This window comes from Salmo salar, chromosome 10, assembly GCF_965601325.2.
Source record: "Salmo salar chromosome 10, fSalSal1, whole genome shotgun sequence".
Lineage (NCBI taxonomy): Eukaryota > Metazoa > Chordata > Actinopteri > Salmoniformes > Salmonidae > Salmo > Salmo salar.
This window is the reverse complement of record NC_138300.1, coordinates 53,067,616-53,093,161: the sequence shown is the minus strand read 5'-3', so window position 1 is coordinate 53,093,161 and position 25,546 is coordinate 53,067,616. Positions and strand designations below refer to the sequence as shown.

The 25,546-nt window shown below is 44.1% G+C and overlaps 1 protein-coding gene across 12 annotated transcripts in view; it reads right to left on the bottom strand.

The window, feature by feature from the left end:
* The window catches only part of dlg1a (discs large MAGUK scaffold protein 1a), a 380,448-nt gene that overhangs the window by 254,638 nt on the left and 100,264 nt on the right, over nt 1-25,546 (bottom strand). For 11 of the 12 annotated variants that reach the window (XM_045687907.2, XM_045687908.2, XM_045687909.2 and 8 more), the window contains one exon: nt 24,527-24,835. In XM_045687907.2, coding sequence (XP_045543863.1) covers nt 24,527-24,835 — 309 coding nt within the window. Of the gene's footprint in view, nt 1-13,770; nt 13,879-24,526; nt 24,836-25,546 lie in introns of all 12 variants that reach the window. The other variant, XM_045687910.2, reaches the window with a different exon arrangement.

Below are 25,546 nucleotides of genomic sequence, written 5' to 3'. Positions count from 1 at the left end.
CCTCCACTAAGTCATACTAGAGAGTCCCTCCACTAAGCCATACTAGAGAGTCCCTCCACTAAGTCATACTAGAGAGTCCCTCCACTAAGTCATACTAGAGTCCCTCCACTAAGTCATACTAGAGTCCCTCCACTAAGTCATACTAGAGTCCCTCCACTAAGTCATACTAGAGTCCCTCCACTAAGTCATACTAGAGTCCCTCCACTAAGTCATACTAGAGAGTCCCTCCACTAAGTCATACTAGAGAGTCCCTCCACTAAGTCATACTAGAGAGTCCCTCCACTAAGTCATACTAGAGAGTCCCTCCACTAAGTCATACTAGAGTCCCTCCACTAAGTCATACTAGAGAGTCCCTCCACTAAGTCATACTAGAGTCCCTCCACTAAGCCATACTAGAGAGTCCCTCCACTAAGTCATACTAGAGAGTCCCTCCACTAAGCCATACACAAAACACCAAGTTCTTTTTAAAGATCCTTACTGTCATTTTATTTTTTGTAATTTGAAATAGATTTCTAAGTCTTTTAGTAAATGATTGTAAAGCCCAATACTCCTTTGGGTTTGATTGGAGACGGGGCTGAGGCAGGATGGGGAGGTTGTTTTCTTATTTTATTTTAACCAGGGCGTGAGAGTGTCTGTGGATATTGTGCATGAGCGTTAGTGTGCCTCAGTGTGTGTGCATGAGCATTTGAGTGAAAGAGTGTCTGTGTTTGAAATATGAGCTTTGCATTTTTTTTGTTCATTTATCTGTAGCTTAGTATCGTTTTGTGTTATCTTGTGTTAACCAAACAAACAAGGAAACTCTTGGGCCACGGCCCAACAATCCTAAAATAGCCTCTTCACCTCATCACATTTACTCCTGATGGGTATGAAATAGGTTAGTAATGTTCATTTTCACCTACCAACTTAGTCCCTCCACTAAGCCATACTAGAGAGTCCCTCCACTAAGTCATACTAGAGAGTCCCTCCACTAAGTCATACTAGAGAGTCCCTCCACTAAGTCATACTAGAGAGTCCCTCCACTAAGCCATACTAGAGAGTCCCTCCACTAAGCCATACTAGAGAGTCCCTCCACTAAGCCATACTAGAGTCCCTCCATTAAGTCATACTAGAGTCCCTCCACTAAACCATACTAGAGAGTCCCTCCACTAAGCCATACTAGAGAGTCCCTCCACTAAGTCATACTAGAGAGTCCCTCCACTAAGTCATACTAGAGAATCCCTCCACTAAGTCATACTAGAGTCCCTCCACTAAGTCATACTAGAGAGTCCCTCCACTAAGCCATACTAGAGAGTCCCTCCACTAAGCCATACTAGAGTCCCTCCACTAAGTCATACTAGAGAGTCCCTCCACTAAGTCATACTAGAGTCCCTCCACTAAGTCATACTAGAGAGTCCCTCCACTAAGTCATACTAGAGAGTCCCTCCACTAAGTCATACTAGAGAGTCCCTCCACTAAGTCATACTAGAGAGTCCCTCCACTAAGTCATACTAGAGAGTCCCTCCACTAAGTCATACTAGAGAGTCCCTCCACTAAGTCATACTAGAGAGTCCCTCCACTAAGTCATACTAGAGAGTCCCTCCACTAAGTCATACTAGAGTCCCTCCACTAAGTCATACTAGAGAGTCCCTCCACTAAGTCATACTAGAGTCCCTCCACTAAGTCATACTAGAGTCCCTCCACTAAGTCATACTAGAGTCCCTCCACTAAGTCATACTAGAGTCCCTCCACTAAGTCATACTAGAGTCCCTCCACTAAGTCATACTAGAGAGTCCCTCCACTAAGTCATACTAGAGAGTCCCTCCACTAAGTCATACTAGAGAGTCCCTCCACTAAGTCATACTAGAGAGTCCCTCCACTAAGTCATACTAGAGTCCCTCCACTAAGTCATACTAGAGAGTCCCTCCACTAAGTCATACTAGAGAGTCCCTCCACTAAGTCATACTAGAGAGTCCCTCCACTAAGCCATACTAGAGAGTCCCTCCACTAAGCCATACTAGAGAGTCCCTCCACTAAGCCATACTAGAGAGTCCCTCCACTAAGCCATACTAGAGAGTCCCTCCACTAAGTCATACTAGAGAGTCCCTCCACTAAGTCATACTAGAGAGTCCCTCCACTAAGTCATACTAGAGAGTCCCTCCACTAAGTCATACTAGAGAGTCCCTCCACTAAGTCATACTAGAGTCCCTCCACTAAGTCATACTAGAGTCCCTCCACTAAGTCATACTAGAGTCCCTCCACTAAGTCATACTAGAGTCCCTCCACTAAGTCATACTAGAGTCCCTCCATTAAGTCATACTAGAGTCCCTCCACTAAGTCATACTAGAGAGTCCCTCCACTAAGTCATACTAGAGAGTCCCTCCACTAAGCCATACTAGAGAGTCCCTCCACTAAGTCATACTAGAGAGTCCCTCCACTAAGTCATACTAGAGTCCCTCCACTAAGTCATACTAGAGTCCCTCCACTAAGTCATACTAGAGTCCCTCCACTAAGTCATACTAGAGTCCCTCCACTAAGTCATACTAGAGTCCATCCACTAAGTCATACTAGAGAGTCCCTCCACTAAGTCATACTAGAGAGTCCCTCCACTAAGTCATACTAGAGAGTCCCTCCACTAAGTCATACTAGAGAGTCCCTCCACTAAGTCATACTAGAGTCCCTCCACTAAGTCATACTAGAGAGTCCCTCCACTAAGTCATACTAGAGTCCCTCCACTAAGCCATACTAGAGAGTCCCTCCACTAAGTCATACTAGAGAGTCCCTCCACTAAGCCATACACAAAACACCAAGTTCTTTTTAAAGATCCTTACTGTCATTTTATTTTTTGTAATTTGAAATAGATTTCTAAGTCTTTTAGTAAATGATTGTAAAGCCCAATACTCCTTTGGGTTTGATTGGAGACGGGGCTGAGGCAGGATGGGGAGGTTGTTTTCTTATTTTATTTTAACCAGGGCGTGAGAGTGTCTGTGGATATTGTGCATGAGCGTTAGTGTGCCTCAGTGTGTGTGCATGAGCATTTGAGTGAAAGAGTGTCTGTGTTTGAAATATGAGCTTTGCATTTTCTTTGTTCATTTATCTGTAGCTTAGTATCGTTTTGTGTTATCTTGTGTTAACCAAACAAACAAGGAAACTCTTGGGCCACGGCCCAACAATCCTAAAATAGCCTCTTCACCTCATCACATTTACTCCTGATGGGTATGAAATAGGTTAGTAATGTTCATTTTCACCTACCAACTTAGTCCCTCCACTAAGCCATACTAGAGAGTCCCTCCACTAAGTCATACTAGAGAGTCCCTCCACTAAGTCATACTAGAGAGTCCCTCCACTAAGTCATACTAGAGAGTCCCTCCACTAAGCCATACTAGAGAGTCCCTCCACTAAGCCATACTAGAGAGTCCCTCCACTAAGCCATACTAGAGTCCCTCCATTAAGTCATACTAGAGTCCCTCCACTAAACCATACTAGAGAGTCCCTCCACTAAGCCATACTAGAGAGTCCCTCCACTAAGTCATACTAGAGAGTCCCTCCACTAAGTCATACTAGAGAATCCCTCCACTAAGTCATACTAGAGTCCCTCCACTAAGTCATACTAGAGAGTCCCTCCACTAAGCCATACTAGAGAGTCCCTCCACTAAGCCATACTAGAGTCCCTCCACTAAGTCATACTAGAGAGTCCCTCCACTAAGTCATACTAGAGTCCCTCCACTAAGTCATACTAGAGAGTCCCTCCACTAAGTCATACTAGAGAGTCCCTCCACTAAGTCATACTAGAGAGTCCCTCCACTAAGTCATACTAGAGAGTCCCTCCACTAAGTCATACTAGAGAGTCCCTCCACTAAGTCATACTAGAGAGTCCCTCCACTAAGTCATACTAGAGAGTCCCTCCACTAAGTCATACTAGAGAGTCCCTCCACTAAGTCATACTAGAGAGTCCCTCCACTAAGTCATACTAGAGAGTCCCTCCACTAAGTCATACTAGAGTCCCTCCACTAAGTCATACTAGAGAGTCCCTCCACTAAGTCATACTAGAGTCCCTCCACTAAGTCATACTAGAGTCCCTCCACTAAGTCATACTAGAGTCCCTCCACTAAGTCATACTAGAGTCCCTCCACTAAGTCATACTAGAGTCCCTCCACTAAGTCATACTAGAGAGTCCCTCCACTAAGTCATACTAGAGAGTCCCTCCACTAAGTCATACTAGAGAGTCCCTCCACTAAGTCATACTAGAGAGTCCCTCCACTAAGTCATACTAGAGTCCCTCCACTAAGTCATACTAGAGAGTCCCTCCACTAAGTCATACTAGAGTCCCTCCATTAAGTCATACTAGAGTCCCTCCACTAAGACATGCTAGAGAGTCCCTCCACTAAGTCATACTAGAGAGTCCCTCCACTAAGCCATACTAGAGAGTCCCTCCACTAAGTCATACTAGAGAGTCCCTCCACTAAGTCATACTAGAGTCCCTCCACTAAGTCATACTAGAGTCCCTCCACTAAGTCATACTAGAGTCCCTCCACTAAGTCATACTAGAGGTCCCTCCACTAAGTCATACTAGAGAGTCCCTCCACTAAGTCATACTAGAGAGTCCCTCCACTAAGTCATACTAGAGAGTCCCTCCACTAAGTCATACTAGAGAGTCCCTCCACTAAGTCATACTAGAGTCCCTCCACTAAGTCATACTAGAGAGTCCCTCCACTAAGTCATACTAGAGTCCCTCCACTAAGCCATACTAGAGAGTCCCTCCACTAAGTCATACTAGAGAGTCCCTCCACTAAGCCATACACAAAACACCAAGTTCTTTTTAAAGATCCTTACTGTCATTTTATTTTTTGTAATTTGAAATAGATTTCTAAGTCTTTTAGTAAATGATTGTAAAGCCCAATACTCCTTTGGGTTTGATTGGAGACGGGGCTGAGGCAGGATGGGGAGGTTGTTTTCTTATTTTATTTTAACCAGGGCGTGAGAGTGTCTGTGGATATTGTGCATGAGCGTTAGTGTGCCTCAGTGTGTGTGCATGAGCATTTGAGTGAAAGAGTGTCTGTGTTTGAAATATGAGCTTTGCATTTTTTTTGTTCATTTATCTGTAGCTTAGTATCGTTTTGTGTTATCTTGTGTTAACCAAACAAACAAGGAAACTCTTGGGCCACGGCCCAACAATCCTAAAATAGCCTCTTCACCTCATCACATTTACTCCTGATGGGTATGAAATAGGTTAGTAATGTTCATTTTCACCTACCAACTTAGTCCCTCCACTAAGCCATACTAGAGTCCCTCCACTAAGTCATACTAGAGTCCCTCCACTAAGTCATACTAGAGAGTCCCTCCACTAAGTCATACTAGAGAGTCCCTCCACTAAGTCATACTAGAGAGTCCCTCCACTAAGTCATACTAGAGAGTCCCTCCACTAAGTCATACTAGAGAGTCCCTCCACTAAGTCATACTAGAGAGTCCCTCCACTAAGTCATACTAGAGAGTCCCTCCACTAAGTCATACTAGAGAGTCCCTCCACTAAGTCATACTAGAGAGTCCCTCCACTAAGTCATACTAGAGTCCCTCCACTAAGTCATACTAGAGAGTCCCTCCACTAAGTCATACTAGAGTCCCTCCACTAAGTCATACTAGAGTCCCTCCACTAAGTCATACTAGAGTCCCTCCACTAAGTCATACTAGAGTCCCTCCACTAAGTCATACTAGAGTCCCTCCACTAAGTCATACTAGAGAGTCCCTCCACTAAGTCATACTAGAGAGTCCCTCCACTAAGTCATACTAGAGAGTCCCTCCACTAAGTCATACTAGAGAGTCCCTCCACTAAGTCATACTAGAGTCCCTCCACTAAGTCACTACTAGAGAGTCCCTCCACTAAGTCATACTAGAGTCCCTCCATTAAGTCATACTAGAGTCCCTCCACTAAGTCATACTAGAGAGTCCCTCCACTAAGTCATACTAGAGAGTCCCTCCACTAAGCCATACTAGAGAGTCCCTCCACTAAGTCATACTAGAGAGTCCCTCCACTAAGTCATACTAGAGTCCCTCCACTAAGTCATACTAGAGTCCCTCCACTAAGTCATACTAGAGTCCCTCCACTAAGTCATACTAGAGTCCCTCCACTAAGTCATACTAGAGAGTCCCTCCACTAAGTCATACTAGAGAGTCCCTCCACTAAGTCATACTAGAGAGTCCCTCCACTAAGTCATACTAGAGAGTCCCTCCACTAAGTCATACTAGAGTCCCTCCACTAAGTCATACTAGAGAGTCCCTCCACTAAGTCATACTAGAGTCCCTCCACTAAGCCATACTAGAGAGTCCCTCCACTAAGTCATACTAGAGAGTCCCTCCACTAAGCCATACACAAAACACCAAGTTCTTTTTAAAGATCCTTACTGTCATTTTATTTTTTGTAATTTGAAATAGATTTCTAAGTCTTTTAGTAAATGATTGTAAAGCCCAATACTCCTTTGGGTTTGATTGGAGACGGGGCTGAGGCAGGATGGGGAGGTTGTTTTCTTATTTTATTTTAACCAGGGCGTGAGAGTGTCTGTGGATATTGTGCATGAGCGTTAGTGTGCCTCAGTGTGTGTGCATGAGCATTTGAGTGAAAGAGTGTCTGTGTTTGAAATATGAGCTTTGCATTTTTTTTGTTCATTTATCTGTAGCTTAGTATCGTTTTGTGTTATCTTGTGTTAACCAAACAAACAAGGAAACTCTTGGGCCACGGCCCAACAATCCTAAAATAGCCTCTTCACCTCATCACATTTACTCCTGATGGGTATGAAATAGGTTAGTAATGTTCATTTTCACCTACCAACTTAGTCCCTCCACTAAGCCATACTAGAGAGTCCCTCCACTAAGTCATACTAGAGAGTCCCTCCACTAAGTCATACTAGAGAGTCCCTCCACTAAGTCATACTAGAGAGTCCCTCCACTAAGCCATACTAGAGAGTCCCTCCACTAAGTCATACTAGAGAGTCCCTCCACTAAGCCATACTAGAGAGTCCCTCCACTAAGCCATACTAGAGTCCCTCCATTAAGTCATACTAGAGTCCCTCCACTAAACCATACTAGAGAGTCCCTCCACTAAGCCATACTAGAGAGTCCCTCCACTAAGTCATACTAGAGAGTCCCTCCACTAAGTCATACTAGAGAATCCCTCCACTAAGTCATACTAGAGTCCCTCCACTAAGTCATACTAGAGAGTCCCTCCACTAAGCCATACTAGAGAGTCCCTCCACTAAGCCATACTAGAGTCCCTCCACTAAGCCATACTAGAGTCCCTCCACTAAGTCATACTAGAGAGTCCCTCCACTAAGTCATACTAGAGTCCCTCCACTAAGTCATACTAGAGAGTCCCTCCACTAAGTCATACTAGAGAGTCCCTCCACTAAGTCATACTAGCTGACAACTTTAGTTAACACACAGAGCTCCATCAGAGCAGGCTGAGTCTAGAACCAGCCATTTCACTCGCTCAATCACTCCTTCACTTCCATCCCTCCATGTCTCGCTCTCAGAGGGCAAAAGGTAGCACTTCTCATAGTCTACCCTAATATAGTACATTAGCTTAATGACACAGAGCGAGAGAGAGTGGTACTGACCTGGGATCACTAAGGCTTCATTCACACAGGCAGCCCAATTCAGATATACACGTTTTCCTCACTAATTGGTATTTTGACCAATCAGATCAGCTCTCAAAAAGATCTGATGTGATTGGTCAAAAGACCAATTAGTGAAAAAACATATCTGAATTAGGCTGCTTTACTGTACTTCCTCTAGGTGTGTCCACACTGCACCTCAGCCCTGGGATAAGAGATTTTATCCCGGGGCTAACATAGTATTCACACTTACACATTCTAGTGGGCTAGCACCAACCTTAGCCCAGGGCTAGCTGGTCCTGCTCCGGAGCAGGGTTAACATCGACTTTACAGGGTTAGCCCCAGAAACACGGTGAAACAGGGTCAAGAACAACACCTAGAATGCTCACTGTCCAATCACAAAAGCTGCACTATCACTTAATCCACATATGCTTGTGATGCCTGTAATGAGTTCTGTATGTTATTTTGATAAGTAACATTTCCCTGTAATGAGTTCTGTATGTTATTTTGATAAGTAACATTTCCCCGTAATGTGTTTTGTATGTTATTTTGATAAGTAACATTTCCCTGTAATGTGTTCTGTATGTTATTTTGATAAGTAACATTTCCCTGTAATGTGTTCTGTATGTTATTTTGATAAGTAACATTTCCCTGTAATGTGTTCTGTATGTTATTTTGATAAGTAACATTTCCCTGTAATGTGTTCTGTATGTTATTTTGATAAGTAACATTTCCCTGTAATGTGTTCTGTATGTTATTTTGATAAGTAACATTTCCCTGTAATGTGTTCTGTATGTTATTTTGATAAGTAACATTTCCCTGTAATGTGTTCTGTATGTTATTTTGATAAGTAACATTTCCCTGTAATGAGTTCTGTATGTTATTTTGATAAGTAACATTTCCTCCATACATCTGAGGGCAAAAAGCAAAAAATTATTTCATCTGTGCAAAAAATTGGTTGCTATTGGCGAAAAAAAATGGTTTGCTATGCAGGCTGGCTAATGTCTTTCTCACTCTACAGCTGAAAGGGCAGCAAACCCTCAATTTTCATCTGTTTTCTATTGACATTTAGTTGGATATATCCATGATAATAATATTGTAGTATGATTTCGCCAGGGTCAGAAAAGTTGTCTTGTTCGTGCACAGTATTCTCTGTACAGGGGTGAGATAGCATTAAAACAATTAAACACTGTTGCTGAGGTCCGACAAACCATCAGTGTTGGAAATCAAATGCTCGGCTAGAAGCAAGAGCAAATCATGTGGTAATAAATGTCTTATTGTTTATGTTGGTCGCGTGTCAGGGATAGAATGTTGGTCCATGTTGTGTTTGTCCATTAGCCCAGGGTTAACAAATGCTTGTGTAAACACAGGATAAGCTAGACCAGGGCCAGTCTAGCCTGGAGCTAAGAACAATGCAGTGTAAAAAGGCCTTCTCTGCCCATCAGTACCATCCATCTGTACTCTGTATGGCACCAGGCCCATCAGCATCATCTACCTGAACTCTCAATGGAACCAGGCCCATCTGTACCATCTATCTGTACTCTGTATGGCACCAGGCCACCAGGCCCATCTATCTGTACTCTGTATGGAACCAGGCCCATCAGTACCATCTATCTGTACTCTGTATGGAACCAGGCCACCAGGCCCATCTATCTGTACTCTGTATGGAACCAGGCCACCAGGCCCATCTATCTGTACTCTGTATGGAACCAGATAACCAGTACCATCTATCTGTACTCTGTATGGAACCAGGCCCATCAGTACCATCTATCTGTACTCTGTATGGAACCAGGCCACCAGGCCCATCTATCTGTACTCTGTATGGAACCAGGCCACCAGGCCCATCTATCTGTACTCTGTATGGAACCAGATAACCAGTACCATCTATCTGTACTCTGTATGGAACCAGGCCACCAGTACCATCTATCTGTACTCTGCATGGAACCAGGCCACCAGCACCATCTATCTGTACTCTGCATGGAACCAGATAACCAGTACCATCTATCTGTACTCTGTATGGAACCAGATAACCAGTACCATCTATCTGTACTCTGTATGGAACCAGGCCACCAGGCCCATCTATCTGTACTCTGCATGGAACCAGATAACCAGTACCATCTATCTGTACTCTGCATGGAACCAGATAACCAGTACCATCTATCTGTACTCTGCATGGAACCAGATAACCAGTACCATCTATCTGTACTCTGTATGGAACCAGGCCCATCAGTACCATCTATCTGTACTCTGTATGGAACCAGGCCACCAGGCCCATCTATCTGTACTCTGTATGGAACCAGGCCACCAGGCCCATCTATCTGTACTCTGTATGGAACCAGATAACCAGTACCATCTATCTGTACTCTGCATGGAACCAGATAACCAGTACCATCTATCTGTACTCTGCATGGCACCAGGCCCATCAGTACCATCTATCTGTACTCTGCATGGAACCAGGCCCACCAGGCCCATCTATCTGTACTCTGCATGGCACCAGGCCCATCAGTACTCTGTATGGCACCATACCCATCTATCTGTACTCTGCATGGCACCAGGCCCACCAGGCCCATCTATCTGTACTCTGTATGGCACCAGGCCCATCAGTACCATCTATCTGTACTCTGTATGGCACCAGATAACCAGTACCATCTATCTGTACTCTGCATGGCACCAGGCCCACCAGGCCCATCTATCTGTACTCTGCATGGCACCAGGCCCATCAGTACTCTGTATGGCACCATACCCATCTATCTGTACTCTGTATGGCACCAGGCCCACCAGGCCCATCTATCTGTACTCTGTATGGAACCAGGCCACCAGGCCCATCTATCTGTACTCTGTATGGAACCAGGCCCATCAGTACCATCTATCTGTACTCTGCATGGAACCAGATAACCAGTACCATCTATCTGTACTCTGTATGGAACCAGATAACCAGTACCATCTATCTGTACTCTGCATGGAACCAGATAACCAGTACCATCTATCTGTACTCTGTATGGAACCAGGCCACCAGGCCCATCTATCTGTACTCTGCATGGAACCAGATAACCAGTACCATCTATCTGTACTCTGCATGGAACCAGATAACCAGTACCATCTATCTGTACTCTGCATGGAACCAGGCCCATCAGTACCATCTATCTGTACTCTGCATGGCACCAGACCCACCAGGCCCATCAGTACCATCTATCTGTACTCTGTATGGAACCAGGCCCACCAAGCCCATCTATCTGTACTCTGTATGGAACCAGGCCCACCAGGCCCATCTATCTGTACTCTGTATGGCACCAGGCCCATCTATCAGTACTCTGCATGGCACCAGGCCCACCAGGCCCATCTATCTGTACTCTGTATGGAACCAGGCCCATCAGTACTCTGCATGGCACCAGGCCCATCTAGCTGTACTCTGTATGGCACCAGGCCCACCAGCCCATCTATCTGTACTCTGCATGGAACCAGGCCACCAGTACCATCTATCTGTACTCTGCATGGCACCAGGCCCATCTGGCCCATCTATCTGTACTCTGCATGGAACCAGGCCACCAGTACCATCTATCTGTACTCTGCATGGCACCAGGCCCATCTGGCCCATCTATCTGTAGTCTGCATGGAACCAGGCCCATCAGTATCATCTATCTGTACTCTGTATGGCACCAGGCCACCAGGCCCATCTATCTGTACTCTGCATGGCACCAGGCCCATCTATCTGTACTCTGTATGGCACCAGGCCCATCTCCTTGCCCAGACCTGCATTAAATGTAGCAGTTGAAGATAACTCATGCACGTATTGGCCTGAAGGAGCAGTCCACTTATCTCAGTTTTGACTCCACTCTGCTCCTACAAACACTGGGTTCACTGGACAGGAGATGGCTACTGAGGGGAAGGAGACGTACAAAACAAAATGAAATCTGACAGGATGGTTGAGACCATAACCATCAGCCAAACATTTAACGGTCTATTTCCCAGGACGACATTTTTCATGACATAAAGCTTACTTCCTCAATGAAAATGAGCTGAATACTAAACAAATGTATATGCCAACAGTTGCTGATCAAATCAAAATGTTATTGGTCACATACAGACAGTTAGCAGATGTTATTGGTCACATACACACGGTTAGCAGATGTTATTGATCACATACACACGGTTAGCAGATGTTATTGGTCACATACACACTGTTAGCAGATGTTATTGATCACATACACACGGTTAGCAGATGTTATTGATCACATACACACGGTTAGCAGATGTTATTGATCACATACACACGGTTAGCAGATGTTATTGATCACATACACACTGTTAGCAGATGTTATTGATCACATACACACGGTTAGCAGATGTTATTGATCACATACACACTGTTAGCAGATGTTATTGGTCACATACACACGGTTAGCAGATGTTATTGGTCACATACACACGGTTAGCAGATGTTATTGGTCACATACACACGGTTAGCAGATGTTATTGATCACATACACACGGTTAGCAGATGTTATTGGTCACATACACACGGTTAGCAGATGTTATTGGTCACATACACACGGTTAGCAGATGTTATTTGCGAGTGTAGTGAAATGATGAGGCACCCGTAGCCAACATTCACCATTAGCTCACAGCAGAGCCAGCTACAAGATCACAAAGACACACAAATGAGCCATTTTGCAATCCAAAGCCATCCATGTAAACAGAAAAGTCAAAACAAAGTTGCTCTAGCCATCTCAAAGCTGGCAAGATCGCTATGGTTAATGGTGCCACCTAGGGCTGGCAACGTGTTACTGCAACTCTGGCAGGAATACTGACAGTGTAAGAGCTATAGAAGTGTCATCAACAAATGAAAGAACTAAAAAGCAACAAACAAAAAAAGCTTGGGCAGCGATGTGGTCAGAATGTGGGAAGCAGCGATGTGGTCAGAATGTGGGAAGCAGCGATGTGGTCAGAATGTGGGAAGCAGCGATGTGGTCAGAATGTGGGAAGCAGCGATGTGGTCAGAATGTGGGAAGCAGCGATGTGGTCAGAATGTGGGAAGCAGCGATGTGGTCAGAATGTGGGAAGCAGCGATGTGGTCAGAATGTGGGAAGCAGCGATGTGGTCAGAATGTGGGAAGCAGCGATGTGGTCAGAATGTGGGAAGCAGCAATGTGGTCAGAATGTGGGAAGCAGCGATGTGGTCAGAATGTGGGAAGCAGCGATGTGGTCAGAATGTGGGAAGCAGCGATGTGGTCAGAATGTGGGAAGCAGCGATGTGGTCAGAATGTGGGAAGCAGCGATGTGGTCAGAATGTGGGAAGCAGCGATGTGGTCAGAATGTGGGAAGCAGCGATGTGGTCAGAATGGGAAGCGATGTGGTCAGAATGGGAAGCGATGTGGTCAGAATGTGGGAAGCGATGTGGTCAGAATGTGGGAAGCGATGTGGTCAGAATGTGGGAAGCGATGTGGTCAGAATGTGGGAAGCGATGTGGTCAGAATGTGGGAAGCGATGTGGTCAGAATGTGGGAAGGGATGTGGTCAGAATGTGGGAAGCGATGTGGTCAGAATGTGGGAAGCGATGTGGTCAGAATGGGAAGCGATGTGGTCAGAATGGGAAGCGATGTGGTCAGAATGGGAAGCGATGTGGTCAGAATGTGGGAAGCGATGTGGTCAGAATGGGAAGCGATGTGGTCAGAATGTGAGCAGCGATGTGGTCAGAATGTGAGCAGCGATGTGGTCAGAATGTGAGCAGCGATGTGGTCAGAATGTGAGCAGCGATGTGGTCAGAATGTGAGCAGCGATGTGGTCAGAATGTGAGAAGCGATGTGGTCAGAATGTGAGCAGCGATGTGGTCAGAATGTGAGCAGCGATGTGGTCAGAATGTGAGCAGCGATGTGGTCAGAATGTGAGCAGCGATGTGGTCAGAATGTGAGCAGCGATGTGGTCAGAATGTGAGCAGCGATGTGGTCAGAATGGGAAGCGATGTGGTCAGAATGGGAAGCGATGTGGTCAGAATGGGAAGCGATGTGGTCAGAATGGGAAGCGATGTGGTCAGAATGGGAAGCGATGTGGTCAGAATGGGAAGCGATGTGGTCAGAATGGGAAGCGATGTGGTCAGAATGGGAAGCGATGTGGTCAGAATGAGAAGCGATGTGGTCATTCCGAGGCGACCTAACGGAGCGTGGCACAGCAGGTGGTTGGGTCAGTTGGTGTTACCTGTAGAAGGGCGTGGTGGGTAGCATACAGCGTAGAGAAGTCAGGAACAGGAACCTCCTCATAGCCTACAGGCGAGTCAGCGTCGAAGATACACTCCAACGACTCTACCTACAGTACAGAGGACAGGGACTCAGCATGTTACTACAAGGAGTGTATATATATACACACACACACACACACACACACACACACACACACACACACACACACACACACACACACACACACACACACACACACACACACACACACACACACACACACACACACACACACACACACACAGAGAGAGCATTTGGAAAGTATTCAGACTCCTTGACTTTGCACACATTTTGTTACGTTACAGCCTTATTCTAAAATTGATTCAATAGTTTTTTCCCCCCTCAATCTGCCCATAATGACGAAGCAAAAACAGGTTTAGGTTTAAGTATTCAGACCCTTTATTCAGTACTTTGTTGAAGCACCTTTGGCAGCGATTATAGCCTCGACTCTTCTTGGGTATGACGCTACAAGCTTGGCACGCCTGTCTTTTTGGACTTCTGTGAGGTTGGATGGGGAGCGTAGCTGCACAGCTATTTTCAAGTCTCTCCAGCAATGTTCAATCGGATTCAAGTCCCGGGCTCTGGCTGACCCACTCAAGGACATTCAGAGACTTGTTACGAAGCCACTCCTGCGCTGTCTTGGCTGTGTGCTTAGGGTCATTGTCCTGTTGGAAGGTGAACTTTCACCCCAGCCTGAGGTCCTGAGCAGAGAAGGTTTTCATCAAGGATCTCTCTGTACTTTGCTCCGTTCATCTTTCTCTCAATCCTGACTAGTCTCCCGGTCCCTGCCGCTGAAAAACATCCCCACAGCATGATGCTGCCACCACCATGCATCACCGTAGGGATGGTGCCAGGTTTCCTCCAGACATGAAGCTTTGCATTTAGGCCAGGGTGTTCAATCTTGGTTTCATCAGACCAGAGAATCTTGTTTCTCATAATCAGAGTCTTTAGGTGCCTTTTGGCAAACTCCAAGTGGGCTGCCATGTGCCTTTTACTGAGGAGTGGCTTCCCCGATCACTCAGTTTGGCCGAGCTGCCAGCTCTAGGAAGTGTCTTGTTGGTTCCAAACTTCTTCCACTAAAGAATGATGGAGGCCACTGTGTTCTTGGGGACCTTCAATGCTGCAGAAATTTGTTGGTACCCTTCCACAGATCTGTGCCTTGACACAATCCTGTCTCGGAGCTCTAAGGACAATTTCTTCGACCTCATGGCTTGGTTTTTGCTCTGACATGCACTGTCAACTGTGGGACCTTATACAGGTGTGTGCCTTTCCAAATCATGTCCAATCAATTGAATTTAGCCCAGGTGGACTCCAATCAAGTTGTAGAAACATCTCAAGGATGATCAATGGAAACAGGATGCACATGAGCTCAATTTATTGTCTCATAGCAAAGGGTCTGAATACGTATGTAAATAAAATATTTCTGTTTTTTGCAAAACTTTCTAAAAACCTGTTTTTGCTTTGTCATTATGGGGTATTGTGATGTCATTATGGGGTATTGTAATGTCATTATGGGGTATTGTAATGTCATTATGGGGTATTGTAATGTCATTATGGGGTATTGTGATGTCATTATGGGGTATTGTGATGTCATTATGGGGTATTGTGATGTCATTATGGGGTATTGTGATGTCATTATGGGGTATTGTGATGTCATTATGGGGTATTGTGATGTCATTATGGGGTATTGTAATGTCATTATGGGGTATTGTGATGTCATTATGGGGTATTGTGATGTCATTATGGGGTATTGTAATGTCATTATGGGGTATTGTAATGTCATTATGGGGTATTGTAATGTCATTATGGGGTATTGTAATGTCATTATGGGGTATTGTAATGTCATTATGGGGTATTGTAATGTCATTATGGGGTATTGTAATGTCATTTTATGGGGTATTGTAATGTCATTATGGGGTATTGTAATGTCATTATGGGGTATTGTGTTTAGATTAATGAGGATTTTTATTTATTTATGTAAATACGTTATTTCTGTAAAAAAAAAGTAAATGTACTAAAATTGATAAAAATGTTTTGCTTTGTCATTATGGGGTATTGTGATGTCGTTATGGGGTATTGTAATGTCGTTATGGGGTATTGTAATGTCATTATGGGGTATTGTAATGTCATTATGGGGTATTGTAATGTCATTATGGGGTATTGTAATGTCATTATGGGGTATTGTAATGTCATTATGGGGTATTGTAATGTCATTATGGGGTATTGTAATGTCATTATGGGGTATTGTAATGTCATTATGGGGTATTGTGTTTAGATTAATGAGGATTTTTATTTATTTATGTAAATACGTTATTTCTGTAAAAAAAAAGTAAATGTACTAAAATTGATAAAAATGTTTTGCTTTGTCATTATGGGGTATTGTGATGTCATTATGGGGTATTGTAATGTCATTATGGGGTATTGTAATGTCATTATGGGGTATTGTGTTTAGATTAATGAGGATTTTTATTTATTTATGTAAATACGTTATTTCTGTAAAAAAAAAGTAAATGTACTAAAATTGATAAAAATGTTTTGCTTTGTCATTATGGGGTATTGTGATGTCATTATGGGGTATTGTAATGTCATTATGGGGTATTGTGATGTCATTATGGGGTATTGTGATGTCATTATGGGGTATTGTGATGTCATTATGGGGTATTGTGATGTCATTATGGGGTATTGTGATGTCATTATGGGGTATTGTAATGTCATTATGGGGTATTGTAATGTCATTATGGGGTATTGTAATGTCATTATGGGGTATTGTGATGTCATTATGGGGTATTGTGATGTCATTATGGGGTATTGTGATGTCATTATGGGGTATTGTGATGTCATTATGGGGTATTGTAATGTCATTATGGGGTATTGTAATGTCATTATGGGGTATTGTAATGTCATTATGGGATATTGTAATGTCATTATGGGGTATTGTAATGTCATTATGGGGTATTGTAATGTCATTATGGGGTATTGTAATGTCATTATGGGGTATTGTGTTTAGATTAATGAGGATTTTTATTTATTTATGTAAATACGTTATTTCTGTAAAAAAAAAGTAAATGTACTAAAATTGATAAAAATGTTTTGCTTTGTCATTATGGGGTATTGTGATGTCATTATGGGGTATTGTAATGTCATTATGGGGTATTGTAATGTCATTATGGGGTATTGTAATGTCATTATGGGGTATTGTAATGTCATTATGGGGTATTGTAATGTCATTATGGGGTATTGTGTTTAGATTAATGAGGATTTTTATTTATTTATGTAAATACGTTATTTCTGTAAAAAAAAAGTAAATGTACTAAAATTGATAAAAATGTTTTGCTTTGTCATTATGGGGTATTCTGTGTAGGTTGATGAGGGGGGAAAAAACAAGTTAATCCATTTTAGAATAAGGCTGTAACGTAACAAAATATGGAAAAAGGGAAGGGGTCTGAATACTTTCCGAATGCACTGTACATACACAACTGAGAGACACTGAAATGTGTCACACGCAGTGATGAGGTAGGATCAGTATAATGAGATGATATCAACATCAGCCAGGATGCTGTCTGCTCAGATGGATACTGTAGCCCCCTCAAACTCTGGACCTCGAAGACCGTTTCAAATCAAATTGTATTGGTCACATACGCATACCCACTACATATGTTATTGTTCGCCTCTAATCAGGGACTGATTTAGACCTGGGACACTTGGTGGGTGCAATTAATTATCAGGGAGAACAGAAAATCAGCAGTACTCTGGACCTCGTAGGGTCAGAGTTGAATACCCCTGCTGTAGCCTATACTACAAACGCAACACTAAGAGAAGCCAAAGTTCCTCCCCTGAAGAGAACGCCAAGCTCACAGAGACCATTTAAACTCCACACACACACAGAGACTGATCTCCACACACACAGAGACTGATCTCCACACACACACACACACACACACACACACACACACAGATCTCCACACACACACACACACACACAGACTGATCTGCACACACACAGACTGATCTCCACACACACACACACACACACAGACTGATCTCCACACACACACTGATCTCCACACACACACACTGATCTCCACACACACACACTGATCTCCACACACACACTGATCTCCACACACACACACACACACACACACACAGACTGATCTCCACACACACACACACACAGACTGATCTCCACACACACACACACACAGACTGATCTCCACACACACACACACACACAGACTGATCTCCACACACACACACACACAGACTGATCTCCACACACACACACAGACTGATCTCCACACACACACAGAGACTGATCTCCACACACACACACACACAGACTGATCTCCACACACACACACACACAGACTGATCTCCACACACACACACACACACACACAGACTGATCTCCACACACACACACACACACAGACTGATCTCCACACACACACACACGCGTCTGTGTGTGAGTTTGTGTGTGTGTGTGTGTGTGTACTTTATACTTTTGTGTTTGTGTGCCTGCGTGTTGTTCTGGCCAGTACATAAGGTCATGAGGGACAGTGCAGTTGGGTGCAGGCTGGCCCAGCCCCCACAGCCCTGAGGGACCGGAGTCCTGGAGAGAAACAAGATGGCTGCTCCATCTGTCAGGGCCTACAGAGCCAAGCAGCCCAATGGGATGCTACTGTGAGGCTACGCAAACACCCCGCACGGGGCACCACCAAAATAACCACACAGAGACACACAGACCACACACTGAACGAACAAACAAAACACTAGTCACAACGAATCTTTAAAAAGAGTCAAAGGCATCACAGAAAACTTTACTTGGGTTTAGTAAATTAGCTTTATGGCTTAGCTCTAGTAAAGAAGTTGCAATATGTCAATGTTCATTGTCTGAAGGCAGGGTGGAGCTATTGCCACATTGTCTTTACATATCCAACCCTGTCTGAGCTAACACAGGTCCCAAGGTCCTAGAGGTGGTCAATATCTGATTGGGCCAAAAATTGTAGTTGCAGAGAAGTGCTGTCCTCCCAGCTGCAGTGACAAGAATAATCCACTAGGTGGCGGAAAAGATCCATTATGAACAATGAACATGACATCCCACTAGTTCCATTTAAACCAGTGTTGGCCTCGATGAAGCTTTCCCAGACAAGCTTTTGAGATCCGAGACAAAATCCCTATGTTGTTGCCTTCCTCCACACGGCCGCCACGGAAGCTCATTAAATGTGAGTGGGTCAGAGAAGCAATCTGAAGGCTACTGATCCCGTCTTTGAGCAGTCCCAGACTTCCCGATATTTTCTAACATGTTTGATTTTACGGGCACACAATCTGCAATCCTCTTGTAGTGTGAGATGGCCAAAGACAAGTTCTGAGAAATGTGATTAACAATAGTCAATGAGAGCTCGCCCAGACAGAATGTGTAGAGACAACACGGTAGCACCATATCTAGAAACACGGTAGCACCATACACAGACACAACACGGTAGAACCATACACAGACACAACACGGTAGCACCATACACAGACAACACGGTAGAACCATACACAACACGGTAGAACCATATCTAGAGACAACACGGTAGCACCATATCTAGAGACAACACGGTAGAACCATATCTAGAAACAACACGGTAGCACCATACACAGACACAACACGGTAGCACCATACACAGACACAACACGGTAGAACCATACACAGACAACACGGTAGAACCATACACAGACAACACGGTAGAACCATACACAGACAACACGGTAGAACCATACACAGACAACACGGTAGAACCATACACAGACACAACACGGTAGCACCATACACAGACACAACACGGTAGAACCATACACAGACAACACGGTAGAACCATACACAGACAACACGGTAGAACCATACACAGACAACACGGTAGAACCATACACAGACAACACGGTAGAACCATACACAGACACAACACGGTAGCACCATACACAGACACAACACGGTAGCACCATACACAGACACAACACGGTAGCACCATACACAGACACAACACGGTAGCACCATACACAGACACAACACGGTAGAACCATACACAGACACAACACGGTAGAACCATACACAGACAACACGGTAGAACCATACACAGACACAACACGGTAGCACCATACACAGACACAACACGGTAGAACCATACACAGACAACACGGTAGAACCATACACAGACAACACGGTAGAACCATACACAGACACAACACGGTAGCACCATACACAGACACAACACGGTAGCACCATATCTAGAGACAACACGGTAGAACCATATCTAGAAACACGGTAGCACCATACACAGACACAACACGGTAGAACCATACACAGACAACACGGTAGAACCATATCTAGAAACACGGTAGCACCATACACAGAAACAACACGGTAACCCCATACACAGACACAACACGGTAGCACCATACACAGACACAACACGGTAGCACCATACACAGACACAACACGGTAGCACCATACACAGACACAACACGGTAGCACCATACACAGACACAACACGGTAACACCATACACAGACACAACACGGTAGCACCATACACAGAGACAACACGGTAGCACCATACACAGAGACAACACGGTAGCACCATACACAGAGACAACACGGTAGCACCATACACAGACACAACACGGTAGCACCATACACAGACACAACACGGTAGCACCATACACAGACAACACGGTAGCACCATACACAGACACAACACGGTAGCACCATACACAGACACAACACGGTAGCACCATACACAGACACAACACGGAAGCACCATACACAGACACAACACGGTAGCACCATACACAGACACCACGGTAGCACCATACACAGACACAACACGGTAGAACCATACACAGACACAACACGGTAGAACCATACACAGACACAACACAGTAGCACCATACACAGACACAACACGGTAGAACCATACACAGACAACACGGTAGAACCATACACAGACACAACACGGTAGAACCATACACAGAGACAACACGGTAGCACCATACACAGACACAACACGGTAGAACCATACACAGACACAACACGGTAGCACCATACACAGACACAACACGGTAGCACCATACACAGACACAACACGGTAGCACCATACACAGACACAACACGGTAGCACCATACACAGACACAACACGGTAGCACCATATCTAGAGGAGTAATGCTCACTACTATTATGCGTTTGTAGTTGCCTTTAAAAAGGTGCAATAAGCTGGAATCACTCTGTCTAATTTCAGTTTATGTGACAAAACAAGCACTCAGAATGTTCAGAATGATTGTACCATCTAAACCGCCGTGAAATATATTTTTATTAACATTGTATTTTCAGCTGTTTGAAGCTGGTGTACGAAACCGAAAGTAAAAGACGCAACAACAAAAAACTTAAGAACGGGAAGCATAGAAATACTGCTCATCTTAACCGGTGTAAGGTCATAATCGAAGTAAGCATACGCCGATTAAAACACCTGATTTTCTGAGAAATCTTTAGAATTATTATGACATGTAGACAGCTTCAATCGGTTTTCCAGCGGAGTATCTGATCATGTGCCATCGCAATCCTTAGCTCTTTTGTGTGTGTGAAGTGAGTTTGGAAAAACGAGAACTATCAATCTTAGAAATAGTTTTCACTGACTTGCCTAGTTAAATAAATGTTAAATTAAAAATACAAAAAATACAAACTTTATATGTCCGAACTCAGAATAATGGTTGCTGTGGTAGATTAATTTTGATTAGCAATTTTCTGCATTTATCAAAGTCCCATCAGATGTGTCGATGTAAACAGGATTATTTAGGTAAATCGTTATTCTTGCAAAGCACGTCAACGATTAAATCCAACTATTATATTAATCAGATTATTCACACTAATCCTATTATTATGTCCTGTAACCGGACAGCAGGTATGGAGAATCCTCACCATGCCCCTGTCTGCACCACATCGTTTAGTCTGCTCATCACAACGTTGGCAAGACAACAAACTACAGGAAAGACATGGTTCAATGTGAGAGGCTCAGCGATGTTAGGACTGTGAATGTCTTGTAGTGTTCACCCAGCATGACTGGAGCCTGTCTGGCTTGAACACTGATTGAGAAACATCTCAACTGTTGTTAATGTTACATGATCACAGTGTACTACAGCCTACTATGATGGTTTTAGTCCAACCATGTACTTTGCATACAAAAGAATCCCATGTACAGTCACATGACCTAAATGATGGTATTCTCTGATGTAGAACATGGAGACAACATGGTAGCACCATATCTAGAAACAACACGGTAGCACTATGCACAGAGACAACACGGTAGCACCATATCTAGAGACAACACGGTAGAACCATATCTAGAGACAACACGGTAGAACCATATCTAGAAACAACACGGTAGCACAATATCTAGAAACAACATGGTAGAACCATATCTAGAGACAACACGGTAGAACCATATCTAGAGACAACACGGTAGCACAATATCTAGAAACAACACGGTAGCACAATATCTAGAAACAACATGGTAGAACCATATCTAGAGACAACATGGTAGAACCATATCTAGAAACAACATGGCAGAACCATATCTAGAGACAACATGGTAGAACCATATCTAGAAACAACATGGTAGAACCATATCTAGAAACAACATGGTAGAACCATATCTAGAGACAACATGGTAGAACCATATCTAGAAACAACATGGCAGAACCATATCTAGAGACAACATGGTAGCACCATATCTAGAGACAACATGGTAGAACCATATCTAGAAACAACATGGTAGAACCATATCTAGAGACAACATGGTAGAACCATATCTAGAAACAACATGGTAGACCCATATCTAGAAACAACATGGCAGCACCATATCTAGAAACAACATGGCAGCACCATATCTAGAGACAACATGGTAGCACCATATCTAGAGACAACATGGTAGCACCATATCTAGAGACAACATGGTAGCACCATATCTAGAGACAACATGGTAGCACCATATCTAGAAGACAACACTGGCAGAACCATATCTAGAGACAACATGGTAGCACCATATCTAGAGACAACATGGTAGAACCATATCTAGAGACAACATGGCAGCACCATATCTAGAGACAACATGGTAGCACCATATCTAGAGACAACATGGTAGCACCATATCTAGAGACAACATGGTAGCACCATATCTAGAAGACAACATGGCAGCACCATATCTAAAGACAACACGGTAGCACCATACACAGAGACAACACGGTAGCACCATATCTAGAGAACACGGTAGCACCATATCTAGAGAACACGGTAGCACCATATCTAGAGACAACATGGTAGAACCATATCTATAGACAACATGGTAGCACCATATCTAGAGACAACACGGCAGCACCATATCTAAAGACAACACGGTAGCACCATATCTAGAGACAACACGGTAGAACCATATCTAGAGACAACATGGTAGCAACATATCTAGAGACAACATGGAAGCACCATATCTAGAGAACACGGTAGCACCATATCTAGAGAACACGGTAGCACCATATCTAGAGACAACATGGTAGCACCATATCTAGAGACAACATGGTAGCACCATATCTAGAGACAACATGGTAGCACGATATCTAGAGACAACATGGCAGAACCATATCTAGAGACAACATGGTAGCACCATATCTAGAGACAACACGGTAGCACCATATCTAGAGTCAACACGGTAGCACCATATCTATAGACAACATGGTAGAACCATACAGTATATGGTAAAGACACACGCTAGCCAACTGCTTGTGCGTATCTCTGATTCTTACCATGGCTGTCTAGTGCCTGAAAACTATGCAAACATTGAGATGTGCAGGCCTTTTGAAACAGTCCTGGAGGAATCTCTCGTTCTTCTAATGCTTTGTGTGTTGATGCAAGCACTGCAGGGGCTTCTATTATGGTATCGTGTACAAGCGTGTTAAAAGGTAGGTGTATAAATAGGAAAGTAGAAAGCAGATAAAGATATTTAAAAAATAAATGGAGGGAGGGAGGGTAATATATCAACCGTTCACTTTCATGTGGATGCAACCATGTACTGTATGTTTGTCTGTGTTAACACCATGTACTGTATGTTTGTCTGTGTTAACACCATGTACTGTATGTTTGTCTGTGTTAACATATACTGTATGTTTGTCTGTGTTAACACCATATACTGTATGTTTGTCTGTGTTAACACCATGTACCATATGTTTGTCTGTGTTAACACCGTGTACCGTATGTTTGTCTGTGTTAACACCGTGTACCGTATGTTTGTCTGTGTTAACACCGTGTACCGTATGTTTGTCTGTGTTAACACCGTGTACCGTATGTTTGTCTGTGTTAACACCGTGTACCGTATGTTTGTCTGTGTTAACACCGTGTACCGTATGTTTGTCTGTGTTAACACCGTGTACCGTATGTTTGTCTGTGTTAACACCGTGTACCGTATGTTTGTCTGTGTTAACACCGTGTACCGTATGTTTGTCTGTGTTAACACCGTGTACCATATGTTTGTCTGTATTAACACCGTGTACCGTATGTTTGTCTGTATTAACACCGTGTACCGTATGTTTGTCTGTGTTAACACCATGTACTGTACGTTTGTCTGTGTTAACACCATGTACTGTACGTTTGTCTGTGTTAACATCATGTACATATATTTTGTGTCCTACCTTCATAGGGGAGATGTGTGCATGGGAGACATATCCATGGACGTTCTCTATCTGAGACAGGTTTTTCTCTGCTACCTGGACCAGCTCTGGCCGTCCCTCCCCCCTGCCCTCTCTGTCTCCCCTGCCGTGGTGGTACCCGTCCAGGGTTCCTCCTCCATGGTGGCTGCGGAGGGTCCCGTGGTGGCTCCCTGGCAGCTCCCGCTCTCTGCCTCTCTCCTCCAGGCTGGGGTAGGGGTGCTGGGGACAGGCCTGAGACTGACCCTGGTCCTGCTGGGGGGTAGAACCATCCTCATCCTGAATCCTGTACTTCTGTAGAGGGAAGAGGGAGGGGGGGAGAGAGAGTGAGGGGGGGAGAAAAAGAGAGAGAGGTTCCTGTTAGTTCTGAGGTCACGGTGGAAGAGGACTAAGCACTTCTAAATGGGCTTAGTGTCACTCAGAGAGAACTGTCTGAAGACCAAACAGACTGTGTGCCATCACACTGTGTGTGTTTGCGTGTGCGTGTATGCTTGCGCGTGAATGTGTGTGTGTTTATGTGTTTGTGTGTGTGCTATAGTGCGAGCGTGCGTATGCGTGTGTGTCTAGCTGTAGATCGGCCCAGGTGTAGGCCCGGCGTGGAACTAATAGCTTTAGGAGTGTGTCCCATTGTTCCATGATGATATAGCCACCATAAATAACAATAACATAATGTTGCTGAGACATACACAGCATGATCACATCTCTCTTCCACTGTGACTCCTGCCTCTGGCAACACAGACCCACCCTGCTACAGGGCTGGATGTCAGGACGTTGTCAAATCTGGACCACTAGCTGGTCGTGGTACTAATTCAGACCAGATGATTGGACTCTCTGGGCAATCAGTGACATTAACCAATCAATGAACTACCAGGAGGAAACAAACAATATTGCAATTCTGGAGGCACTGGTTTGAAGTGCTCTACTTTGGGAGTGTACTGGACTAGACTGGTTTGATGAGCCCTGGCTTGCTTTGGGACTGGACTGGACTGGTTTGAAGAGCCCTGG